The sequence below is a fragment of the Dromiciops gliroides genome, chromosome 5 (assembly GCF_019393635.1).
Source record: "Dromiciops gliroides isolate mDroGli1 chromosome 5, mDroGli1.pri, whole genome shotgun sequence".
Classification (NCBI taxonomy): Eukaryota; Metazoa; Chordata; class Mammalia; order Microbiotheria; family Microbiotheriidae; genus Dromiciops; species Dromiciops gliroides.
This window is the reverse complement of record NC_057865.1, coordinates 13241007-13257599: the sequence shown is the minus strand read 5'-3', so window position 1 is coordinate 13257599 and position 16593 is coordinate 13241007. Positions and strand designations below refer to the sequence as shown.

Sequence of the window (16593 nt, the reverse complement as noted above, 5' to 3'; positions counted from 1 at the left end):
GCCATCACTGGCCAGTCCTTTAGGGATGTAGACTGCTGATCTGGGAAGAGGGCTTTTCTTCCCCCAGGACCACACTCCAGGGAAGCTCCCCTAGGCCCACCCTTAGTAAGTGTCCCAGGTAAAAAATGCATGAGCAACACCTCAGCCCTCTATCCCATTCACCACCCAGCCCAGCCCATTGTCAAGAGGCTTCCCTCCCATGTCCAGCTTTTACCCTTGATGAAAATGTAAAGTTATTTTTTACCTGTCAGTCAGAGGAGTAATGACAAGGCGAGGACTGTTCCCCAAATATTCATAAAAATATTGGAACTGAGCATCACAGATATTGACCAAACAGTGCTTCTGAGCATCATCCCATCGGTGTCGGAGCTGGGACAGCCACGCAAAAGCCTGGGAACTCATGACCTAAAGACATGGCACAGAGATTCTGGGGTTATGGGGTTATTGTGATTGTTAAGGAAAGAGGAACTTCAAGAGTCAACTCAACTGTTAGGCATGCCTCATCAAAAATATTCATCAATAAAAAGTTCTTTTGAGTTATTGCTAATTAAAGTCATATACAGTGAGATGACAGTTGTGGCTCAGTGGATAGAGAACTTGCCCTGGAGTCAGGAAGACCTATGTTCTAGGCCTGCCAGGGACACATACTGACTGTGTGACCAAGGACAAGTCACTTAACTTCTCAGTGCACTGAGCAACTAAGACTTTAAGTAGTAGAGAATCAATATGCATTTATTATTAGTGCCAGACACTAAATGCTGGGAATATAAAGAGAGGCAAACAGAGTCCTTTCCCCCAATGGGTTCACATCATAATGAAGGAGACAATGTGCAAAAGCAACTCTGTACTCAAGATATACACAACATAAATGGGAAGTGACCTCAGAGTGAAGGCAACTAGCATCAAGGGGACCAGGAAAGACCTTCTGATGAAGTGGGATCACCACCATCCATTGGTAGAGGGAGTGTCCTCAACGAGAAGCTTTTAATACTAATGAAGTCATATGTCCATGTCTTTTCCTCATCCCTACAGAGAACTGAACACACAGGAGGAAGCCCTTATTTTAATGGGACTTCTGATTCCCGGACTCATCATCCAGTGGTTCAGGCAATACCTTCCATCTTCCTTTATTTATTTATTTATTTATTTATTTACTTATTTATTTATTTATTTATTTATTTATTTATTTATTTATTTATTTTTGCAGGGCAATGAGGGTTAAGTGACTTGCCCAGGGTCACACAGCTATTAAGTGTCAAGTGTCTGAGCCTGGACTTGAACTCAGGTCCTCCTGAATCCAAGGCTGGTGCTTTATCCACTGTGCCACCTAGCTGCCACCTTCCATCTTCCTTTAATGGCCCTCCAGGCATTTCGCCATTTTACAAAACTCTTCTGAGGGACCGGAAGCCAGATGGGATCAGTCTAGATTAGGGTTAGTTACATCCTGGCTTAAGAATCCCAGGAAGTCGATCATTGCTGTGTACTCAAGGTGACAAACTCACTGAGAAAGATCTACTCAGCCCAATCCCATTAGACCCTTAAAACAGGCCTTGGCTAGAGAGTTTCATTTGTTATTAAGATGGATCAGAATAATCGATTAGAAAGATGTTTGGTCTTCCCTTTCTTTATAAATGCAGACTTTTTTTTTGGCAGGGCAATTGGGGTTAAGTGACTTGCCCAGGATCACACAGCTAGTAAGTGTCAAGTGTCTGAGGCCGGATTTGAACTCAGGTCCTTCTGAATTCAGGGCCGGTGCTTTATCCACTGTGCTACCTAGCTGGCCCCTTTCTCTTTCTTTATAAGCAGATAGCTTGAATCCTGGTGCCTTTCAGAAGCTGCTTGACCTCCCTCACCAGAGTTGTGACTTATTATTAATGAAGAGAATGAAAAAAACTTTAGGAGCCTTATAGGGTAAAGGCCCAGAACTGAGGCCACATTTTAAAATAGGAAAAGAAGAAACCTGCAGATCATCAACCTGGCAATTTCTCCGTTCTCTCTAAAGGTAAAGGGAGCGTGGCATAGTGGGTCAAGGGCTACCCTTGAGCTGAAAAGACGTGGATTCAAGTCTTGTACTTGATGCCTGTCAACTATGTGATGTTGAACAACTTACTCGATGCATTAGTAGAATTAGTAGTTCTTCATTAGAACCTCTCTATGCCAATGTGATATGATTATGTCTGGAGGCAACAAACACACACATGAAAAATTGAGAGCATCTTATGCTTGAAAATGGTCAATGCTTAATAAATGCTCTTTATTAAGTCATTTGTTAATTTATCCCATATTTATCCAAAAAGAAGCAAGGAGAACCCACAGTTGTGTTGTAAGGGGGGTTAGGGCTTGGGTGTCTGGGGGTCCAGGTTTCTGGGATGGGCACTCTCTCCAAAGGTGCACATAGCCACTGATTCACACTCTTCTGAGGCAACGTGTCCACAGTTTCCTATGTATTTTCTACAAAGGGCCAACAACTATGCTGAGACCTTCCCCCTAGTCTTCACAGTGTACACAGGCTGTGCTGTGACCCATCCATTCGACTGCATGAGTGGCTGCCTCCCTTTCATGGGACTCACAAGTCATTGTTAGTAATAAGTTGCAGCTTTTTGTGGCCCACTATGCTGACTTGCATCGATGGAGGGAGTTTCTTCACCTGGGAATTCCCTAGAGGTGAGAGGCATCCTATATTCCCCCATTCACAGCAACAGAGCATCCTTGGAATAACATTTGTGGTTAAAACAGATAGACTTTAATTTTAGGGAGATTCTTTTTTAAAAATAATAAACATTTGTATCTAAAGATTTGAGTTCCAAATTCTATCCCTCCTGTCTTCCCTGTCCTCCCCCTTCCCTGAGGCAGTAAGCAATCATATATAGGTTATACATGTGCAATAATGTAAAATATTACCATATCAGTCATTTTGATTAAGAGAACTTGGATAAGAAGAAAAAATGAAAGTGAAAAATAGCATGCTTCACTCTGTGTTCAATCAATATCAGTTCTTTCTTTGGAAGTGGATAGTAAGCTTCATCATTAGTCTTTTGGGATTATCTTAGGTCGTTATATTGCTAGGAATAGTTAAGTCATTCACAGTTCTTCATCAAACAATATCGCTGTCACTGTATACAATGTTCTCCTGGTTCTGCCCACTTCAGTCTTTCCAGGTCAGGGAGATTCTTAAAGCTCACTGAACACGTGGTAGAATCTCACAGAACAAATCCAAACTTCTCTCTTCCTCCTATTCCATGCTCTAAGATGTATAAACTAAGCACTGATCTTTACAGGCTCTCCATCCATTTGCAAGTCATAATCTGGACACTGGGTCTTCTTCTTCCACTTTGTTTTTCCAGTGTGAATTGTCAGAAGGTAAATCTCTTCTGATTAAACAAGAATTTTAAGTAGAAGGCTCTGCACCATCCTCACACATCTGCCTCCAAATTCATGAGAGCTTCTGGAGAGCCTCCCCATCCACAGGAGACCCTTCTTTGGTGTGGGCTGCACCAGACACTCTCTATACCAGTGGCCAGCATGTTTGGCAAGTGTTTGCCCTTGTCAGTGGATGGCTCATTTGATATCAATTATCAGGGGCTTGAACAAAATTGTATCTGCTGTTATATCACTCAAGGACTCTTAGATGATTCTAACATATGTGTGGCATTCATCCTGTTGAATAAGGGCCTTTAGGGTGGTTTTTTGCTCTAATGAATCCAATGCTTTTTTACAGTCAACCAATAACAAGCAAAATGAGATCATGTATTCTCTGCACACTCCCAACATGTGATGGCCTGAATGTGGTCTGCTGCACAGTCATATTTGGAAAAGCCTGGCTTTTGCTCCACCAACCCTGGCTATTGTCTCTGCTTATTATAAAAGTTCCCAGCCCAGTTATGTGCAGATGGGCTTAACAGTTGAGGCATGGCAACAAGATGGTAGACATTTTTACCCACAGCAACTCATGGAGATGGTCTGCTCATGTGATGGTTGGTAAGCTGCCCCATGGATAGAGGGCCTTCATGGGGGCCATGATCAAAAAATTGAAATTCTTTGAGGCAGGGGTGAGGAAGGAGTATGTAGTAAGCAGTAGGGGGGATGGTATAAGTCCCTAAGGGCTCTAAGAATTAGAATTAACAAAACTTGGTGACTGATTGGATTGAGGTAGCATAAGAAAGAGGAGAGAGTCTAGAATGCCTTCAAGGATGCAAACTGGGTGAGTGGGCCCCCAACAGAAATCGAGAAATCTGGAGAATGGGAAAGTTTCAGAGAAAAAGATGAAGAATTTCATCCTGCACATGTTGAGCTTGAGACAGTGATGAGACAGCCATGGGCAACATCATCTAGAAGGTGACTTGGAACTAAATCTAAGGAGAGAGATGAGGTCTGGAGATACAGATTTCAGGGTCTTCTGCTCAGAGATGATTGAAGAAGGCAGAAGTCCATGAGGTACCAAAGTAAGTGGAGAACAATTCAGTTTAATCTAGTCTCCTAATGCAAAATGATGGGCAGGGGAGACTGCATTCAGGGTCTACATCTGTATGTACATCCACTTAGGATAATTTACCTTGACTCAAGCAAGGTTTTCATGGTGTCCCACACTGCATACAAATGAACAAACTGAGAAAGCAGTGATCCCAATTACCCTGCTGTAGGCCAATGTATGGCTGAGCTGACTGCAAGGTCAGAGTCACAGAATAATTATCAATTTTCATCAGTAATCCTGGGAATAGCAGCAAGAACATGCTCATTAAGCATTGGGGTGGCACTGAACTGGGAGTGGCTTACATCTCAAGGTGAGAATTATAACTCACTCTGACATTCCTGATGTGCAGAAAGAGCCACAGACAAGAATGAAGTGCAAGAGGAATACTGGCACATTAGTTCATCTAAAGAGGAAACAAAAGACCTGCAAAGATACCTCAGGGATCACAGGCTAGGCTATAGTAAAGAAGAAAAGGATTTTGAGGTCATAGTGGTCACATTTTGAACGTTAGGTACTCTCTCCTCATCTCCATTTTGCAAAATTCTCTTCCTTTGAGGCTCAGTTCAAGGACCACCTCTTCCATGGAGTCTTCCTTGTTCTCTTTAGTTGTTATTCCTTTCTCCCTACTCAAACCAAATTACATTCACTTATCTGTGTTCATCATCTCATTGACTGAGAGTAGCAAGAAGCCTTAACTATCTAGTACAAGTTGCTCATTACAAGGAAACAGGGGGGCGGCTAGGTGGTACAGTGGATAAAGCACTGGCCCTGGATTCAGGAGGACCTGAGTTCAAATCCAGCCTCAGACACTTGACACTTACTAGCTGTGTGACCCTGGGCAAGTCACTTAACCCCCATTGTCCCACACGCAAAAAATCAAACAAGGAAACTGAGGCCAAGGATGGTGAAGGGACTTTCCCAAGGCCACAGAGCTATAAATGGTGCCCTCAGTCCTCTTATTCTAAATCCAGGCAGCTTTTCCACTGTGCTAAGCTCTGCCTAGAGGGCAGGCACTGTTCATTTCTGGTTTTGTAGCCCTAGTGCCTGGCAGAGAGCAAGCACTCAATGAATGCCTGTTGCAGGGTTCATTGAAAAGACAAGCACAACACAGAGACACACACAGAGAAATGACTTCCACAAAACTGAACAAATCTCATGTTCAAAGTGAAGACACTTTCTCGGTTCTAACACTTAAGAGAAAAAAATGGGGAAGAGAAGGAGGGAGGGGGAGGGGGAGGGAGTGGGGGGAAGAAAGTTCATTGATCAAATAAAAGGTTAGAAAAGTAAGACTCATTTAGGAAATTGGAAGGATTTAGCCAAGAAAAGAGCAGACAAGGGGCAACCTTGTAATGGTTTTTCAATTATGTAAAATACTCCTTACTGCCCAGGCAGCTACGGTGGGCTATTCTTTGTTTGTTTGTTTGTTTGTTTGTTTGTTTTGGTTTTTTTAGTGAGGCAATTGGGGTTAAGTGACTTGTCCAGGGTCACACAGCTAGTAAGTGTTAAGTGTCTGAGGCCGGATTTGAACTCAGGTACTCCTGACTCCAGGGCCGGTGCTCTATCCACTGTGTCACCTAGCTACCCCAGGTGGGCTATGGGCTATTCTTAATGTACAGTGGGGCTATCCTTGAAGAAATGGGCTATAACTGGCCCGAGGAAGATTGAAGTGAACCGAAGAGAAGAAGTTACTGGTGACAGAGTGGTTAATGAAAATAGCACAATGGGTTAAGGACAGGCCTTGGAGCTGGAAAGACCTGGGTTCAAGTCTTGACTCTGACTCATATTGACTGTGTGACCCCAGGCAAGTCATTCAACTTTTCGATGCCCCAGGAGACTCTCTAAAGCTAGAATATATGCACCAAATTGCTTTAGGGGAAGGTTTCTACCCTGGGAGTTCCCCATTTCCCTGAAATAAAAAGTGTGTGCAAAAAACGTAAAGGAATTTGTTGTTAAACACATTTGGCAACCCATAATTATTTGGAAGTTTGTCCTCCATGTAAGGAAAACTTCCTAATAACTGGAGATACAGAAAAATGGAATGATCTTCTTCAGAGGTGGTGAAGATCCTTAACCAAAACTAGGCAGCAAATAGCTATTTTGGAGAAGGGATTCTTGGTCCTGGGTAGGTTGGATCCAATGGGATATAAGGTTCATTCTATGATTCTGGGGAAACGGGTAACCAAGATGACTCTGTGGAGTCCTACTCCCAAGAGCAAATCAATCAATGAGATGAGCCTCTTCGGGCCCCAGACGTTTTTGTTTTCCTTTTCTGGCAATTCATGAGTAAGCAGAATGCAGGACATTAAAACAACTCTGAGGGGCAGCTAGGTGGAGCAGTGGATAGAGCACCGACCCTGGAGACAGGAGTACCTGAGTTCAAATCCGGCCTCAGACACTTAACATTTACTAGCTGTAGCTGTGTGATCCTGGGCAAGTCACTTAACCCCAACTGCCTCACTAAAACAAAACAAAACAAAAAACAGCTCTGAACAGGAAAACTGCACAGATGAACACAATTTTGCAAACCCAAATATCAGAGCAACATCTCTTGGCAGCTAAGATCTCCACATTTGCAAGAAAGATGGCCCTGGAGCTTAGAAGTTGACTCAAGATTTGTTGAATTATTGTTGAGCTAATTTTAAAGGAACCAAGTGCTCTGTGAAATGTAACCATGAAATATAACTGGAATACATCTAGACCCCAATAACTCTTGAATATAATTACCTTCTGAGAAACCAGCTTGGCCACAACATCCCGGGCATGGACATCAATGGTACAGATGGTCATGATCTTCTGCCGGTCTCCTGGGGTGAGCTCACCCAGCAGCAGGGCAATCAGTGTATTCAGCTGAGAGACCTCAAGAGATAAAAAGCATTCTAGTCAATACACCCATTTGACCAGCATCCATGCTCCCCGCTTACAACTATGGGGAAAGACTTAAGGGGAAAAAACAGAAAAGAATGAAGGTGAAAAGGGAAGAAAGGCTGAGACCCAACTTGAGCTGAGGAATCCCCTCAGAATAAAAAAAAAATATTAATAATAGGAACAGTGTGTGGCATTTCTAGAATACCATAAAGCTGGTAACCTACTTTATGTATATTTCCTACATGATCCTCACAAATTCAAGCTTCACATGAATATAGTTAGCCCTCCTTCTGTCATGCCTAAGGAATCATTCATTCTATGATTCTTCAATGATTGATTTATTTTTGTTACATTTTTAGTTCTGAGTTGTCTCCCTCCTTACTTCCCAACCCCACATTAAAGAAGATCAGCATTTGATGTAAATATATATGTTGGACCATACAATCATCAGTTCTTTCTCTGGAGGTGGATAGAATTTCCCTTCATAAGTCCTTCATAGTTAATTTGAGTGTTCATGTGACTCAGAATAGCTCAGTCATTCACAGTTGCTCTTCAAAAATGTTGCTGTTACTGTATACCACATGCTCTTGGTTCTGTTTATTTCACTCTGTATTATTTCATGAAAGTTGTTTCATGTTTCTCTAAAACCAACCTGCTCATCATTTCTTATAGTATAGTAGCATCCCATCACAATCATATACTGCAACTTGTTTAGTTATTCCCCAATTGAGGGGCATCCCCTCAGTTTCTACCACAAAAAGAGTAGCTATAAATATCTTAGAACACATAGGTTCTTTTCCTTTTTCCCTGATCACCTTGGAAAATACACCTAATAGTGGAATTTCTGGGTCCAGGAGTATAAAGAATTTTATAATTCTTTGGGCACAATTACAAATTGGTCTCTAAAATGTTGACAATTCTACCAACAGTGTATTAGCATCCTAATTTTCCACATTCCCTCTAACATTAATCATTTCTCCCTATCATTTTAACCAATGTGATAGGAATGAGATAGTACCTCAAAGTTGTTTTAATTTGCATTTATCCAATCAATAATGATTTAGGGCACTTTTTCATATAACTATATACAGCTTTGATTTCTTCCTCTAAAAACTGCCTGATCATATCCCTTGACCATTTTTCAATAGAGAAAAGATTCATATTCTTATAAATGTGACTCAATTCTCTATAAATTTGAGATCTGAGGCCTTTATTCAAGAAACTTTATACAATGTTTTCACAATTTTCTGCTTTCTTTCTAATCTTGGCTACATTGGTTTTATTTTGTTTAGAACCCTTTAAATTTAATGTACTCAAAATGATCTATTTTATATATAACAATGCTCTCTATCTAGTGCATATTCACAAATTCTTTTTCTATCCATAAATCATTAGGTAATATGTCCCATGATCTTCTCATTTACTTCTGATATCATCCTTTATATGTCTAGGTCATGGATCCATTTTGACCTTATCTTGGTAAATGATACAAGATATTGGTCTATACCTAGACCAATATTTCTGCTAGCCTACTTTCTAGTTTTCCCAGCAATTTTTACCAAATAGTGGGTTATCCCCAAAGCTTAGATCTTTACATTTATCAAACACAAGGTTAACTACAATCATTTACTCTATATTGCATACCTACTCTATTCTGCTGATCTACCATTCTATTTCTTAGTACCAAATAGTTTTGAGAATTATTATTTTATAATACAGTTTAAGATCATTGCCAGACCTCTTTTCTTTACATTCTTATAATTCCTTTGATATTATTGGCCTTTTATTCTTCTAAATGAATTTTGTTATATTTTCTAGCTCAACAAAATAATTTGTTGGTAGTTTAATTGGGATGGCACTGAATGAGTAGATTAGTTTAGGTAGAATAATAATTTTTATTATATTGGCTCAGCCTATCCATGAATAATTAACATTTCTTCAATTATTTGAATCTGACTTTATTTGTGTTAAAAGTATTTTATGATTATGTTCATATAGTTCCTGGGTTGGTCTTGGTGGGTTTACTCCCAGGTATTTTACATTGCCTATGATTATGTTAAATGAAATATCTTTTAGTATCTCTTCTTACAGGGCTTTGCTGGTGATATATAGAAATTCTGATGATTTATGTGGGACTATGGTGCTTTATTATTAGAACAAAAGCATAAGTGATTCTGTTAAAAACAAAAATAATGTTTTTTTGAAAATCTGAATGATATGGATCATACAAGATTTAACAACTTCCACATTAAAGAAGAGAGGCTTTGGAATATGATGTATCAGAAAGCAAAGAAGCTAGGATTAAAACCAAGAATAACCTACCCAGCAAAACTAACTATAATACTTAAGGGAGAAATGGTTATTTAATGAAATAGAGGACTTTCAAGCATTACTGATGAAAAGAACAGAGTTGAATAGGAAATTCGACGTTCAAACACAAGACTCAAGAGAAGCATAAAAAGGTAAACAGGAAAGAGAAATAATAAAGGATAATATGGTTAAACTTTTAACATTCCTATATGGCGAGGTGATACTTTTAACTCATAAGAATTTTTTCATTATTAGGGCAGTTAGGAGTATACATAAAGAGAAAGCATGGGTGTGAGTTGAATGAGATGATCTCAAAAAAAAAATTAAGGGGTGGGAAAGAGAAATGCACCAGGAGAAAGGGGAATGGAGAGAAAGAATGGGGAAAATTATCTTGAATAAAAGAGGTATGCCCCTTTGACCCAGCAATACCAAAGTGATAATCATTAAAACAGTCTGGTGCTGACTAAAGAATAGAGTGGTAGATCAATAGAGTAGATTATGTATACCACACGTAGTAGTAAGTGATAGTAATCTAGCATTTGATAAACCCAAAGATCCAAGATTTTGGGGTAAAAACTCACCATTTGCTGAGAAAACTGAAAGCCAGTTTGGTAAAAACCAGATCTAGAACAACATCTCACACCATCTACCAAAATCAAAGTGGGTACATTATTTAAACATAAAGGCTGATATAAGGAAATTAGAGGAGTATGGAAAAATTTACTTGTCTTTTCTAGGGAAAAGGGAATAGTTCATGAACAGAGAAAACATTATGGGATGTAAAATGGGTAATTTTGATTACATTAAATTAAGAAGGTTTTGCACAAACTAAATCAATGCAGTTAAGATTAGAAGGAAAGTAGGGCTAAAGCTTATAGCAAATTTCTCTGATAAAGGCCTCAGTTCTCAAATATGTAGGGAACTGAGTCAAATTTATAAAAGTACAAGTCATTCACCAAATGATAAAAGGCCAAAGGATATCAACAGGAAATTTTCAGAAGAAGAAAGCAAAGTTATCTCTTTAGTCACATAAAAATGCCCTTAATCATTATTGATTAGAGTAACACAAATTAAAACAATTCTGAGGTACCACCTCATACCTGTCAGGTTGGCTAATATGACAGAAAAGAAACATGACAAATGTTGGAGGAGATGTGGAAAAATTGGAACTTTAACGCATTGTTGGTGGAGTTGAGAACTAATTCAACCATTCTGGAAAACACATTGGAACTATGCCTAAAGAGATAAAACTGTCCATGCCCTTTGACCCAGCAATACCACTACTAGCTTTGTAAAACAAAGATATAAAAGAAAAAGGAAATGGACCTATGTGTTCAAAAATATTTATTATAGCTGCTCTTTTGTGGTGGCAAAGAATTGGAAATTGAGGGGATGACTGAACAAGTTGCGAAATACTATTGTACCATAAGAAATGATGAGCAGGCAGATTCAGAAAAACCTGGGAAGACATATGAATTGATGCATAGTGAAGTGAGTAAAACCAGGATAGCATTGTACAAAGTAACAGAAATACTGTACAATGATCAAATGTGAATGACTTGAAACATATTTTTTCACTTTATTTTTTTCTTGCAAGATGGGTAATATAGAAATAGATTTCATGTGATTTCACATGTATAATTGATATTATATTTCTTATCTTGAGTATGGGTATGGGAGAATTACGAAGGAGGGGGAAAATTGGAACCTTAAAATTTTCAAAAATTAATGTTAAAACAAATAAAAATAATTTTCTTTTTATAAAAATCTGAAGTGTGCTTGTAAAATTTGAATGTATTCCTCAGGAAAGTGTTTGACCTGAGGCAATCTGGTGCAGTGGAAAGCACACTGGATGTGAAGACCTGGGATGACAGACCTGGGATGACAGAGCTGGAAGTGACCTTAAAGGCCATCCAGTCCTCCCCTCTCGTTTCTCAGATAAGTAAACTCTGGAAATTTAAGTGAGTTTCTCATGGTCACCCAGGTAGGTGTCAAGGGCAGGATTTGAACCCAGGTCACTTCCTCTGGGTTTGAGTCCTATTGTTGTTGTTCCATCATTTTTCAGTTGTGTCTGATTCTTCATGACCCCATGTGGGGTTTTCTTGACAGAGGTCCTGGAGTAGTTTGTCATTTCCTACTCCAGCTCATTTTACAGATGAGAAAATTGAGGCAAATATGGTTCAGTGACTTGCCCAGGGTCACACAGCTAGTAAGTATCTAAGGCCAGATTTGAACTGAGGGAAAGGAGCCTTCTTGATTCCAGGCCTAGCACTCTATCCACTGTGCCACCTAGTCACCTTTAGTGAGGGACCTAGTATTGCTATTACTTATCTGTGGGTAAATCACTTCATCCTTTGTGGCTTAGTTCTTAACTCTCAATTCTGAGATCCTACAGCTTGCAAACTGACATAAGACCATAATCTAAATCCTGGTCACTCTCTCATTTCTAAAATATTTAGCTATTGAGGTAGATCCCAATGTAAACTGTTTGAGCCTGGCAGAGTTTACTTTGCTAGAAAAATCAGTGCCTCAAACTTTCTGTGCCTCAAGTGATCCTTAGCTGGGCCTGTGACCACATCTTCTTCAGTTCAAATCTGCCTCAGACACCTGATGTGTGACCCTGGGTAGGCCACTGAACCCTATTTGCCTCAGTTTCATCATATGTAAAATGATCTGGTGAAGGAAATGGCAAACCACTCTCTGTCAAGATATTCCCAAATGGGGTCACAAAGAGATGGACACAACTGAAAAAAAACTAAGAATTGAACACGAAGACATCCACTGAGGTCCCTTCTAACTCTCAATGTCTGAGATGGCCCATTAATCCAACCCAACCCAATAAGCATTTATTAAGCACCTACCCTGAACACTGTGTTAGGTACTGGAGCTAGAAAGAAGAGAGAAACATCTCTCTTGCCCTCAGGGAGCCTTTCATAGCCTAGTCTCATAATCAAGATTGGTTATGGAACAAGAGAGAAGGATTTTTATTCCCTAAACAAGCATCCTTTACAGTATAGCTTCTTAAACTGTGGGTCATGACCCCATTTGGATTGTGTGACTGTATTTGGGTGTCACAAAAATTTAGCAACAGTAAAAGGTTATGTATACCTATTTTATATACCTAAATACCTGGGGTCATGTAAACATTTCTCTGTTGAAAAGGGGTCGTGAGTGGAAAAAGTTTAAGCAGCCCTGATCTACAGCATACCTGGCAAGTATCCTTCTATCTACCTTTGGCTGGAAGCCAGTAACTGGGAAGTTTCTGCCTCCCTCAGCCTCCCACTACACTCTGGGATACCTCAAAGTGTTAGGGAACTTTTCCTCATAGTCAGCCAGAATCCGCTTCTCTGACTGAACCTCCCACTCATCTTTCTTCCACACGTCAGACTGTCAGATGCTTAGACAACAGCTATTGGGGCCCCTCACCCCTCAATCTTTTCCAGACAAAACAAGACATCTCCAGCCACTTCACCTAATCCCAAGATGGTACAAACTCAAGGACCTTGACCAACCTGGCTGCATTCTAGTGTGTCAATATCCTTCCTCAAAGGGGGCACCAAGGACAGAATGCATGGTTCCAGATGTAGTCTAAGTGTGCAGACACATGGACAACTTACACAAATACATGTATAATATGTAAGTACACAAATAGATATAATATATGAATACGCAATAAATATAATTTGAAATGAGAAAAACCCCATAGGATAGTTGAAACAGAAAAGCATCAGTTTGGGGAGATAGGTGCTCCTTTAGCTAAGAGGGACCAGAGAAAGTCAGAATTGGGGACTCAGAAATGCTCTAATCAGCTCCACCCCACCTCTCAAAGGCCTAGGAAGGGAAGTGATGTATTCCAAGTCACACAGCTACCCAGCAGCAAAAGGGAATCCAGTGCCCAGTACACAGTAGGCACTTTGTTGTTTGACTGGCTTACTAGAACCCACATCTCCTGACTTCTACCCCTTTGGGTCTTCTTTCCATTGCCCTATGCTGCCCATGTTTGGTAGGTCCCTATGAATCTAAAACATTGGGTCCTTCCAAGTATGTTGTACAAATACAAAACTTCTTGTGTGAAAATAGGTACATAGGTGTATCTGCCCATATGCAATGGCCATGATTACACAGGAAACCACAAACATTGTGGCAAAGAATAGATGTGAAGGAAGATCTGAACTGTGGGAGAGGACCTTCAGTTTAGTAAAGAACAAGGCACTGTCCATGGTGCTGGAGATAAGGAAATAAAACAGCCTTTAAAAAACCTTACATTCTCCGGAGAAACACGTACACTGATGAGTTAATACAAAAGGAAGAAATTAATGCCAAATAACTTCAAAAGGGAAAGACCATTAACAACTGGGGGATTAGGAAAATCCTCTTGTAGGTTTTTCTCTAGGAAACCAGAAATCCTATCCAGTATAGATGACATGGGGGAGCACCTGTGCAAAGACACAGAGGTAGGAAATGAGAGACTTGTATGAGGAATGGAATCAATGAATTTGGGAGTTTGTCCAACCCAAGCATACATGGAATCCCAACAATAACATGCCACAATAATTTTACTGGAATAGCAATTATGCGAAGGAAAGTAATAGGAAAACCAGGTGGAAAGGTAAAGTCAGTCAATAAATATTTAATACCTGCTAGATGTGCTGAAGTTGCAAAGAGGGCTTTAAATGCTGGCTCAAATTTTTGTATGTTTTCCTAAAGGCAACAGGGAGCCACTAAAGATGTTTGAGTAGGGGAGTAACATGGTCAGATCACATTAACATAAAAAATAAGTGACTGAATAAAAAGATGCTCATTAGCCAACATCATTTCAGAAAAGCTGACAAGATATATGCCAGCTAGAACAAAGTGTACAATGTCTTTTTTCTTTAACTATGAAAACATCTAAAATGAGATCTTGATGAGTCCAGGTGCAAATAAGGCCTAGAATAATTATTTTGGTCTAGTTCTTATGCTATTACATGTCTCAGAGACCTGGAGGGAGGCAGAAGGCTGGGGTCGGAGAAAGACATTTGGCAGACTGACCATTAATTGCAAGTCAATTCTGATCTTGCTTTCAATATTAAGATTTTTTACAGCTAAAACTTGTTAGATAATAAAAAATCCAACATGCTACCAGCATAAGTAAGAATAATGTTCATTAGGAAACCCTTATAGCAAATGGTCCCTTTCCAAGTCAAACAGCAGGTAATATCCTGAAGGAAGCACCAAGGTATGAACTCCCATCATCCTGGCAGTGTGAGGGAGGGCAGGGAGCCCCGATGGATTCCAGGGTCTCTGCTGGGGCAGAGGCATTCAGAGGCATTACTGATGTTGCCAGAGGAGAAGGCTTCACTCAAAGATGTGGATTGGGGATCTTCATTCTATTAAAGGCTGAAATGGTTGGGAACTGAGAGATACACAGGAGCCCCTCGAAGAGCCTCCTTCCGCTTGGATCCTACCTCCAGAGGGAGAGGGAGCCTCTGCTTAGCAAAGTGAACAGTTTTTTAAACCAAATGTTTCAAAAGTTCAGAGGAGGGAAAACAAACAACCCTGGGATCCAAAGTCACTTGAGAAAGCTAGAGTGAGCCACTGGGAATTTAGGAAAGAGGGTCTTTGGCCATCTCTCTAAACCAAGAAGACAGTCAAGTTTCTGCCTTCATCTTCTTTAGGTCCCTTCTCTGAAGGGTTCTCTGCTTTGCCGTATGAAGCTACCCTATCTTTCTAGTCCAGTCACAGATGACTCCCCTTGATATACTCTAGATTTCAGCCAAGGTGGATGTCTTACTGTGCCGGATAGAAACCCCATCTTTTCCCACCTTGGAGCCTTTGCCCATGCTGTTCCCTGGGCCAGCAATGCTCCTCTCCCTCCCTCCACACATCTGCCAATCCTACCCTTTTTGATAGTCCAACTAAAATGTGTCCTCCTCTAGGAAGCTTCCTGAATCTTCCTCAAGCACTGATGTCCTTCCCCCAGCTATAGCCGTTCTCCACCCCTCCCCATATACTTTTCTGATACTATTTGGCAGTAGACTCATCTGTGTATGTCATAAGTCCCCTACACGGTCAACCCCATGGGTGGGGACTGAGTCTTCTCTCAATGTCTTACCTCCTCTAGAATTTAGCACACAACTGAGTGCAGAGTAGGCTCTTAATAAAAGTGCCTTAAATTGAATGCAATTTTATTTTCCAGAGTAGTCTACTGCCTATTAATAATGGAATAGCAAAGTTCCATCTAGCTCCATATATGAGAGAGAAAGCTGGCTTTGAAGTCATGAGAACCTAGATTCAAATCCTGTCTCAGCCACATATTGGCCAGTCAGGCAATGCTTGGGGAGGTCACTTGCCTGAGACTCAGTTTCCTTCTTTGTCAATACTGCCCACCACACAGGGCTGATGGGAAGCACTGGTGAGAACATGTAGGTCAAGTGCTTCAGAAATTGGAAAGCACCTTGCAAACGTCAGTAACTCACAGTTAGAGTCAGAGTGAATCCTGAGCCAGCCCAAGAGCCTAGAAGACCAGGGTACAAGTCTTGCCTTGGATTGTGGAGCTGAGAGTAAATCACTTCATCTCTAGGTGAAAATCTCTAAACCCAGAGAATACAAAGCAGCTGCCAGTTTGCATTGGCCAAGGGAGTTTGCCGATTAGAAGTGTCCTATACCATTGAAATCATAGGTCTAGTTGAAAAAATATTGTTACTATTATCAGACAGCTGGATGGTCCAGTGGATAGAATGCTGGGCCTGGAATCAGGAAGAATCATGTTCAAATCCTGTCTCAGACACTTACTAATTGAGTGACCCTGGACAAGTCACTTAAACTTTGCCTGCCTCAGTTTCCTCATCTATAAAATTGGGTTAATAAAAGCACCTACTTCCCAGAATTATTGTGAGGATCAAATGAGTTAATATTTGTAAAGCATTTTGCAAACCTTAAAGCTCTAAATAAATGCTGGATTATTT

General features: G+C 40.4%; 1 protein-coding gene across 1 annotated transcript in view; it reads right to left on the bottom strand.

Moving 5' to 3' along the window:
* The window catches only part of DNAH11 (dynein axonemal heavy chain 11), a 292856-nt gene that overhangs the window by 173079 nt on the left and 103184 nt on the right, over positions 1-16593 (bottom strand). The window contains exons 31-32 of the mRNA XM_043967174.1: positions 7196-7327; positions 245-405 (exon numbers count right to left, since the gene is read on the bottom strand). Coding sequence (XP_043823109.1) covers positions 245-405; positions 7196-7327 — 293 coding nt within the window. The remainder of the gene's footprint in view (positions 1-244; positions 406-7195; positions 7328-16593) is intronic.